The sequence below is a fragment of the Sorex fumeus genome, unplaced genomic scaffold, assembly GCF_029834395.1.
Source record: "Sorex fumeus unplaced genomic scaffold, SorFum_2.1 ptg000054l, whole genome shotgun sequence".
Lineage (NCBI taxonomy): Eukaryota > Metazoa > Chordata > Mammalia > Eulipotyphla > Soricidae > Sorex > Sorex fumeus.
Genome location: NW_026606111.1, coordinates 2049002 through 2058840, shown reverse-complemented (window position 1 = coordinate 2058840; position 9839 = coordinate 2049002). Strand labels below are relative to the sequence as shown.

The window sequence follows — 9839 nt, the reverse complement described above, 5'->3', positions numbered from 1 at the left end:
AACGTCCTTGTGAGCGGCCCACTCTGCAGCACCAAGGACGGGTCAGGCAGCTGTACCCATGCACTCGCCAGGCCTTCCGTGGCACCGGGAGGCATTTACTCTCCGCTGTGGAGTCCACCCCCGGCCATGCCCTGAGTGCCTCGTGGCATTGGGGCTCCACCTCAGGGCCTCACCTGGCAAGATGTGAGCCCTTGAGTTGTACCCCAGCCTGGAAATGCCAATGGTGTCATCAAACTGTGCAAAGATTTTTTTTTTATTACAAACATGTTTTTGCTGCTAAGATCTTCAGTTAAATAAAGCACCATCTACATATCCACAGAGTGCGCACCCTCACCACCACGGCGGGGCACTGCAGTACAGTCGCTTGGCCCCTTCACGCTGTTCCACTGGGACTCTGGCCTGTGACCAGTCGGCTGCTAACTGACGCTGGCTCGGCAGGCCTAGCCTGGCTGCGAGGCCCCGGCCGTGCAGGCTCCCCTGGTCCCTGGGACCCTGGGTCCCACCTGTGCCGGCCACAGAGTGACCATCTGCCCGGCATGGAGCACACCTGATCTTGTTAGTAGCTGGGGAGGGAATGCGTGAACGGGGCAGGAGTGTCAGTGGGGTGACTGACTCTGGTGCGGCCCCTGGTGGTGGATTCTGGAACGTTCCAGACTCAGTGCAGGGGACTGCCCCGGCTGCGGGCTGCTGGCGGGGGCACGGTGGGGGTCTCCGCCCCGGTTCCTCATTCCACCTTCCAGATAGCGATCTTCCCCTCCTGTGCGCCGGAGCCGCTCAGCACATATCTGTCCTCTGCTGAGCACAGAGTCTGCACGGTGTCAGCGTGCGCCACCAGCTCCTTGTCCACTGTCCTCCTGTCCGTGTCGATCACGTAGATTTTCCCCTTGGTCTGGCCCTGCGAGAGCCCCGTGCCGCCCACCCAGATCTGCAAGGAGGAAGGGTCTGAGGCGGCGGCCAGGGAGGGGTGCCCAAGGCAGAGGACAGACCGCAGCTCTCACCTGCTTCTTCACCCGGATCATGCACCGGATCTCGGCGCAGTCCTGCAGGGGGATGCGCTCAGGGGGCTGGCTCATGTCCCGGAGGCTCCAGATGTAGATGCAGGCGTAGCCCGAGCACACAGCCCACAGCTGCTCCTGCTGAAAAGACAGTGAGGGTGGTGCTGGCGGGTACCGCGGGTCGGGACAGTGCGGTGCCTGCCACGCCAGCCGCATCTACCTTGGGGAGCAGCTGGAAGGCCAGGAAGCAGGTGCTGGTCTCTTTGAAGGTGTCATCAATCCGCAGCTCCTGGCGCAGGAAGCCCTTCGAGGTTACAACCAGGATGCTGTTGGAGGTGCCTGCGCGGGTGCGGGCGCTGGTGTCAGGGAAGCCCCCGGAGGAGCAGCTCGGGGCCCTGCTGCTCCCAGGAGGTGACCCCGCTGGTAAGCCCCACCAGCACCCTCTGCTGGAGAGCAGAGGGCGAGGCTGAGAACAGAGAAACAGGCACAGGGACAGAGGAGACCAGCAGGGGCGGGCAGGGCTGGGAAAGGCTGGGCAGGGCTGGGTAGGGCTGCATAGAGAGAGTGGAGCTGGTGCTGATGGTCAGGAACGCACAAGACCAGAAGGGTGAGGTCCTGGCTGGCCACACAGCCACAGGTGAGCAGACCAGATGCCCAGGAAGATGCCGTGACAGTCACCAGCTCCGGCCCGGGGGAAGGAGAAAGGGATAGCTGCAGCGAGGGCGGGGCGTGCACAGCAGACAGTGGGGTTCCCCGGAGGACAGGCACCCGCCTGGGATTCTTAAAGGCAGGTTCAAGGCAGGGGGCTGAGGCATGGAGCAGCGGGCGACGACAGACGTGGTGCTCCTGGGCTGTTTTGGGGGCCCCAGTGTGGAGACCCGCAGCGAGATCTTGGCAGAGCCCCCCACATTGAGAGGAGCCCGCAGAGGCAAGTGTGGCTGGCCGTGTGCAGGTGGCCGACGTGTGGCCACCTCGCCAAGGCCAAGTACCCATGTGGCCATTTTGGGTTCCATTCCTGCACCCTAAAGGGTCTCCTGAGCCTGGCAGGAGTGATCACTGAGCACAGAGCCAGGAGTCAGTCCTGAGCACTGTCGGGAGTGCTGTGGAGGACGGGGCAGGCTGTGCCGAGCCAACAGACACAGGCACGAAGAGGAAAGGTCGGGGGCTGTAGGCTCAGGCCCAGCGCCGTGCTGACGGCCCAACGAACACAGCACACGCCATTCTAAAGTGCTCACAGGGCCCAAGGAGCTAACATTCTGAGCAGACGGGAACAGGAGGGACCCGTGTGTGCAGCAGAGGTGAGGCGAGACACTGCAGGGTTGAGGGGTCTGAGGGGTCAAGGCAGCACGCAGCCCTGTCGCCCCACCGAGCGCAGCACAGAGAAGCACCCAGGAACAGAACCTGCCACCGGGCACCTCCCCACCAGCCCCCCCAGCAGTTCGCCGTCCCTGGGAGCTGTGACCCACCGCACGGAGACGGGCATCCCAGCAGCCGCGCAGGGGAGGCGTCCCACGGACCGGGGCAGGCGGAGAGCAGCTCAGGAGGAGGAAGGCAGGGCTGCAGCTGAGGCCAGGAAGGAAGCAGAGCTGAAGGGGTAGTGTGGCGCACAGAGCAGAGGGGCCTGCAGGGCTGGGGCAGGAAGCTACCTGCAAAGGTGGGGGAGAGCAGACCTGCAGGGGTGGGGCCGAGAAGGGCCTGCAGGGGTTAGGTGGGGAGCGGGCCTGCAGGGCAGGGGCAGAGAGGGGCCTGCAGGGGAGGGGCAGAGAAGGGCCTGCAAGAGTGAAGGCGGAGAGCAGGCCTGCAGGGGTGGGGCAGAGAGGGGCCTGTAGGGGCGGGGCAGAGAGGGGCCTGCAGGGGTGAGGCGAGGAACAGGCCTGCAGGGCAGGGGCAGAGAGGGGCCTGCAGGGGAGGGGCAGAGAAGGGCCTGCAAGAGTGAAGGCGGAGAGCAGGCCTGCAGGGGTGGGGCAGAGAGGGGCCTGTAGGGGCGGGGCAGAGAGGGGCCTGCAGGGGTGAGGCGAGGAGCAGGCCTGCAGGGCAGGGGCAGAGAGGGGCCTGCAGGGGAGGGGCAGAGAAGGGCCTGCAAAAGTGAAGGCGGAGAGCAGGCCTGCAGGGGTGGGGCAGAGAGGGGCCTGTAGGGGCGGGGCAGAGAGGGGCCTGCAGGGGTGAGGCGAGGAGCAGGCCTGCAGGGCAAGGGCAGAGAGGGGCCTGCAGGGGAGGGGCAGAGAAGGGCCTGCAAGAGTGAAGGCGGAGAGCAGGCCTGCAGGGGTGGGGCAGAGAGGGGCCTGTAGGGGCGGGGCAGAGAGGGGCCTGCAGGGGTGAGGCGAGGAGCAGGCCTGCAGGGCAGGGGCAGAGAGGGGCCTGCAGGGGAGGGGCAGAGAAGGGCCTGCAAGAGTGAAGGCGGAGAGCAGGCCTGCAGGGGTGGGGCAGAGAGGGGCCTGTAGGGGCGGGGCAGAGAGGGGCCTGCAGAGGTGAGGCGAGGAGCAGGCCTGCAGGGCAGGGGCAGAGAGGGGCCTGCAGGGGAGGGGCAGAGAAGGGCCTGCAAGAGTGAAGGCGGAGAGCAGGCCTGCAGGGGTGGGGCAGAGAGGGGCCTGTAGGGGCGGGGCAGAGAGGGGCCTGCAGGGGTGAGGCGAGGAGCAGGCCTGCAGGGCAAGGGCAGAGAGGGGCCTGCAGGGGAGGGGCAGAGAAGGGCCTGCAAGAGTGAAGGCGGAGAGCAGGCCTGCAGGGGTGGGGCAGAGAGGGGCCTGTAGGGGCGGGGCAGAGAGGGGCCTGCAGGGGTGAGGCGAGGAACAGGTCTGCAGGGCAGGGGCAGAGAGGGGCCTGCAGGGGAGGGGCAGAGAAGGGCCTGCAAGAGTGAAGGCGGAGAGCAGGCCTGCAGGGGTGGGGCAGAGAGGGGCCTGTAGGGGCGGGGCAGAGAGGGGCCTGCAGGGGTGAGGCGGGGAGCAGGCCTGCAGGGGCGGGGCAGAGAGGGCCCTGCGGGGCTGGACCCCACTTACAGCACCAGAGGTGTTCCCAGCAGGGCATGATGGACGACAGGCCACCGCAGGGCAGCTGGAAGCGTCGGGTCACGCGCAGGGAGCGCACGTTCCAGGCCAGAACCGTCCCGTCCACGCTGCAGGAGTACACCTCGCTGCGGGGACCAGAAGGCACTGAGTTCCCGCTCCCTCCGGGGTTCATCTGTCTCAGCGGTGCCCCCCAGAGACAGGTGGAGAGGGGAGGGGGTCTGGGCTGCAGAGCGGGGAAAGGTCCTCCGGGTCCTTCTAGGAGGTGGATGGGGACCCCCATGGGCAGCTCCTGAGGCAGGTTCCTGCCGTGCCAGTCACAGCGCTGTCCTTGCAGAGCAGGCAGCACCCCCTCCCCTCCCCCCCACAGCTCTCCTGCACCCAGCCCCCACGCGCGCGTGCACGCACACACACATGTTGGTTCATACACACCCCACAGCCCTCCCTTTCCCAGAGCACGCACCTAGCCCCCCCCAACCCCTGCGCATACATGCACACGTGCGCACACCAGTGCCCACACCTGGTCCCCTGCGAGCTGTCCTGCAGCACCAGGCCCGTGACGCTGTGGCGGTGGTCGGTGAGCTGCTTGCTGCAGGACATGCTGTGCACGTTGAGGATGTAGATGACCGAGTCCTCGGAGCCCACCCACACCTGGCTCTGCTCCGCCATCACCATGCAGTTCTGCGCAGACACGGCAGAGCCGCTCGCCACTGCCACCGCCCAGCCTGCGCCAGCCCCCGCCAGCCCCGCGCTGGGCACGCGGCTGGGCATGTCTGGGGAAGACGGTGGTGATGTGCCCGTGCGCCCACAGGGCGGGGCAGCACCCTGGCACCTGCGGGCACAAGGACGTGCAATCCCGCGGGAGGTTTCCAGCCCTTTTGTATTTTCTTCATTGGTTCGGTGCTCGGGCCTGAATCCTGGCTTTGTGCTCAGTCAGGGATCACTGCTCGTGGGGCACCGAGGAACGTGTGCAAAGCAGGGTTGGCCACGTGCAAAGTGAGGGCGCAGCCCCAGAGTGGCACTGGACAGCAGGAAGAAAGCCGCAGGGTGGCCTGTGTCCCCCACACCGAGGCCCCAGATCTCAGAGCTCCAGGCCCACGCAGCCACGAGACACAGAGACACGGACTGAGCATCTCTCGGATCTGGGGGTCAGGGGGCTGCGGGGGTGGGTTGGGGGGACCAGTCAGGCAGCAACTTCCCGTAAGCATGGCCCAGGGGTGAAGACGGCTCTAGTGAGGTCTGAGTCCCTGGGCACTGCAGGGAAGAATGCCCCCCTCCCACCAACGGAGGCCCAGGGGGCGTGTGCCCGGACTCACCAGCCTGGCGGTGCCCACACGGAAGCAGTGCTGGTGCACGGCCCAGGAGGACGCGTCAAATACCACCACCCTGCCGGCGCCCAGCGCGCACCACAGCTTCGGGTGTGCATCAGCGGCCTTTTCCGCGGGGTCCAGGTGCCCTGGGGAAGTCGCCGCACCCGCACCCGTCACCCCAGGCCCCCTCGGCTGTGGAGTCGGACGGGGCACGGCGCGGGCTGCAGGGGTGCAGGGGCTGGGTAATCGGGGCAGGCGGGGGGGGGCTGCCTCACGGAGGGTGGGACCCCCCAGAGCTGGGCCGGGAAGGATGTGATCCGGGGGTCCAACCCTCCAGCCCAGGCTCTGTGACTGGTGGGAAGAGGGTCCCCAAGACAAGGTGAGCCCCGCACACATGGCGGGTGCATCCAGCTCGGTTGCGTGCGGGGCTGGGGGGTGCAGGTGGCTGTTCCTGGGGACAGTGTGTGGACAAGGACTCCAGTGACAGCCCGAGAGCCCGTGTGATGCTCTGGCCACCCTCAACTGCTTCTGCCTAGCAGCCCCTATGTTCCCCCCACATCCTGCCCCATGTTCAGCCGAAAGCTCCAAGGGACCAGGCACATCCCGGGCCTCAGCTTCCTGTTCCTTCTGCCGCCTGACTCTGTTTATTTGTCTGGTTCTGTTTTTTGAGTCCCCGCTGGCAGTGTGTGCTCAGGGTTACTCCTGGCTCTGTGCCCACGAGTCGCTCCTGGTGGACTTGGGACTACATGGGGTGTCGGGGATGGAACCCAGGTCAGCTGCATCCGAGGCCAGCACCCTCCCTGCTGTACTATCTCCCCGGCCCCCCACCCCGACTTCTAAGGCGTGACTGTCCCAGCATCCAGTGCTCAGGTGACCAGACTCGTGTTCACCCCCTCACTGTCCGCCCTCTCCCAGGATGCAGGTGCGGGGGGCTGCCTGGGGCAGATGCAGGTGTGGGGGGGGCTGTCTGGGGGGGACGCAGGTGCGGGGGGCGGGGGCTACCTGGAGTGTACAGCAGCACATCCACTGCCTGTGGCAGCGGCTCCCCAGCTGACGGGTTGATCTTGTGCTTCAGCGTCTCCGAGGTGGTCTTGGGAACAGCCATGGGCGCTGAGAACACAGGAGTTGGTGGGCCGACCCCCTCGCCCCACCTCTCCCGGGGCCCCTCGGAACGCTAGGCACGGGTGCTGGGGAAAGGCGCCCTGCCGTGTGAGCAGCTTCCGTGTCTGTGGGGGGCTCGGTCTCTACTGCACCCCCCTTCTTCACATGCTGGGTGCCCCAGAGTGGAGGCAGCAGATACGGCAGAAGGGATGGGTGGCCCCGAGGGGTGTGGAACAGTGTGATTCTGCTCCCCGTGCAGGGAAGAGGCCCACGCTTCCCAAGGGCACTGCAAGGGCAATTGTGTCACCCTGTGAGTGAGTGCATGTGTGTGTCAGTGTGTGCGTCTGCATGTGTCTCTATGTCTGTGTGTCAATGTGTCAGCATCTGTGTGTCTGTGTCAGTGTATGTATCAGTATGTATGTCAGTGTGTGTGAGTGCATGTCACTATGTGTCAGTGTGTGCGTCAGTGTGTATCTGTGTCAGTGAGTGTAAGTATGTGTGTGTCAGTGTCTCTATCAGTGTGTATATGTGTCAGTGTGTGTTTCTGTCAGTGTGTGTGTCAGAGTGTCTTGGTGTGTGTCTGTCTGTGTGTCAGTGTTTGTGTTTGTGTGTGTGTCAGTATGTGTCAGTGTGTGTTAGAGTGTATATGTGTCGGTGTCAGTGTGTGTGAGTGTGTGTTTGTGTCAGTGTGTGTCAGTGTGTCTGAGTGTGTATGTATCAGAGTGTGTCAGTGTGTGTCAGTGTATGTCAGTGTGTCTGTGTGTGTATGTGTCAGAGTGTGTCAGTGTGTGTCAGTGTGTATGAGTACATGTCAGCATGTGTCAGTGTGTGTCAGTGTGTATCTGTGTCAGTGAGTGTAAGTATGTGTGTGTCAGTGTGTGTCCGTGTCTCTATCAGTGTGTGTATGTGTCAGTGTGTGTGTGTCAGAGTGTGTGTTGGTGTATGTGTCAGTATGCATCTGTGTGTCAGTGTGTGTATCTGTCAGTGTGTGTCAGAGAGTGTCTGTCAGAGTGTTTGTTGGTGTGTGTGTCAGTATGCATCTGTGTGTCAGTGTGTGTATCTGTCAGTGTGTGTCTGTGTGTCAGTGTTTGTGTTTGTGTTTGTGTGTGTGTCCCAGGGCCCCACCTGGGACACTGGCACCCCAGGCCAGTGTCAGTGTGTATATGTGTCAGTGTGTGTCAGTGTGTGAGTGTGTGTCTGTGTGTCGGTATGTGTCAGTGTGTGTCGGTATGTGTCAGTGTGTGTGTTAGAGCGTATGAATGTCGGTATGTCAGTGTGTGTGTCTGTCAGTGTGTATGAGTGTGTGTATCTGTGTGTGTGTGCGTGTGTGTGTGTGCTGGGGGCCTGCCTCCCATTGGACACAACTGTCCCTGGGCAGCCACAGAGGACAGGCCCCTGCGGGCCATGGTTTCCCTTACCCTCCTGCTGCAGCCTGTCGAGGTAGGAGAGTTTGGAGGCGGCGTACACGGCGCCCGGGGACTGCAGCGTGCTCACCACTGCATCCATCAGCAGCACATGGGTGAGAGCCTGCTGGATGTACTGGGGGTCCTGAGCAGAGACGGCCAATTCAGCACGTGCCCCCTGGCCACTTCCCAGGGCCCCACCTGGGACACTGGCACCCCAGGCCAGGCGGGTGTGGGTTCCAGTCACCCCCTCCCCCTCACTGCCCTCCAGAGACCACACAGGCCTGTGTCAGGGTGGCAGGGCACTGGGGGTGCAGGGTCCTGAGTGAGGGCACCAGACACGATGGAACTGGCCTTCCTCCCACTTGTCTTGAAGTCCCAGACGGAGGTGGCCTAGGCCCTGGGCAATGTGGGTGGTGAAGCCTCGAGGTCCACCTGGCCCCTGGGGTCCTGCCTCGTGCTGGACCACCCTCTCGGTCTCTGAACATTCCTGGCCATCCAACCGGATTGTCCTTGGGCTGCCCCCAATGCCTGGGACTCCTCCTGTGAGCTCACCCTGAGCCCCTACCGGGCGGCACCCAGCCCTAAGGCCCGCAACACCTAAGGGCTCCCGGGACCCACCTTGTGGTCCTCCGCCAGCTTCTTCCCGGCCCACATCTCCTTCACCATCAGGTGCCACAGGTCGCACTCGCCCTTCAGGTTGGCCTCGAACACGTCCCTCCGGGACTGAGTCCGGATCTTCAGGGAGGGGACCCGCAGCAGCAGGAAAGCCGAGGTGCCCAGCCGCACTTCCTGCCACACAGTGGGCGGGTCAGGGCCGGTGGGCAGGGGGCGGGGCCTGGCGGGGAGAGTTGGGTGGGGCAGGGGTAGGGGTAGGGTGGGATGGGGTGAGGTCACGGCAGGGCAAGGTCAGGAGCAGGGTGAGGTGAGAGGGGCAAGGTCAAGGACAGGACTTCGGTCAGGGATGGGACTCAGGAGCAGGGTGAGGGTGGGCGTGGCGAGAGCGGGTGTCGCCAGAAGGGGGCGTGGCTAGAAAGGGCGTGACTAGAAAGGGGCGTGGCTAGAAAGGGGGCGGGATCATGAGGGGCGGGGCCGGGACAGGCAGCCCTGTGGGTCAGGGAGAGCCATGCAGGCTGGGGTCAGAACTGGAGCCAGAGAGTTGGTGGGGACCGGGTTGCACAGAGGTCCCAAAGTACCCCAGAGGGTGGGTGGGGAGGGGAGGGGGCAGCCTCCAGAGTCTGGTCTGAGAGCCAGGTAAAGCAGGGATGGGGTGATGGAGACCTCCTCCACCTGGGGGGGGGGGGCTTCAATCCACCGCATTGGTCAAGGGGGATCCGGCCCGGGCGAGGGGACCCCACCCTCACCCAGGCTCGCTGTATGCTGGCAGCAGGGTCTCGGTGTCAGTGTGTGACCATCAGGGCCAGTGTGTGCCCTGCCATGGCTGTGCCCAGAGGACAGCACAGAGGCCCAGAGACAACCGCGTCCCTCCTTCAGGGGGAAGATCGGCCAGGCACCCTCCTGGGCAATCCCGGAGAAGGGTCCCCCAGCATCTCAGACCGCGTGGCCAGGGCCAGGCCCCCTCCCGACCTCCCCCTCTCCAGCCCACCTCAATGTCCCTGAAAGTGGTGATGTCCACATAGCCGGGCCGGCCATCGGTGAGGAGAAACAGGCGCTTCTGCGTCATGGCGATCTTGCCCACGCCGCGGCTGGTCTTGATGGAGCTCGACAGCTTGTACACACACTCGTTCTTGTCCAGGTACTCGACCACCGACGGCGGCAGGTTCACCTCCTGCACCTCGGCCTCCGCCTCCTTCCAGCACATGTAGAAGTCTCGGAAGGTGTCGGGGTCGATCAGCTTCTGTTGCCCTGTGCAGCATCGGAGAGAGACGGGGGCTGCTGCGGGACCGCGCCCCAGCGGGGACCCACGGCCCCGCCAAGTTTGTCCTCCAATGTCAGTCATGGTCACCACTGACTGGGCCTCGGGGGCCACTGAGCTACGGGCAAGAGCTCTGGGATAGGGGCACCTGGGAC

The 9839-nt window shown here is 64.5% G+C and overlaps 1 protein-coding gene across 4 annotated transcripts in view; it reads right to left on the bottom strand.

Moving 5' to 3' along the window:
- Positions 1-269: 269 nt before the first annotated feature.
- DENND3 (DENN domain containing 3) overlaps positions 270-9839 on the bottom strand; it is a 29499-nt gene continuing 19929 nt past the window's right edge. Inside the window, exons 14-23 of one of the 4 annotated variants that reach the window (XM_056125054.1) lie at positions 9415-9674; positions 8430-8600; positions 7824-7953; positions 6307-6414; positions 5311-5450; positions 4515-4675; positions 3989-4122; positions 1216-1334; positions 999-1136; positions 270-925 (exon numbers count right to left, since the gene is read on the bottom strand). In XM_056125054.1, the coding sequence (XP_055981029.1) occupies positions 725-925; positions 999-1136; positions 1216-1334; positions 3989-4122; positions 4515-4675; positions 5311-5450; positions 6307-6414; positions 7824-7953; positions 8430-8600; positions 9415-9674 (1562 nt within the window). In that variant the 3' untranslated portion in view covers positions 270-724. Of the gene's footprint in view, positions 926-998; positions 1137-1215; positions 1335-2514; positions 2559-2599; positions 2666-3988; positions 4123-4514; positions 4676-5310; positions 5451-6306; positions 6415-7823; positions 7954-8429; positions 8601-9414; positions 9675-9839 lie in introns of those variants that run through there. The other 3 variants (XM_056125055.1, XM_056125057.1, XM_056125056.1) reach the window with 3 other exon arrangements.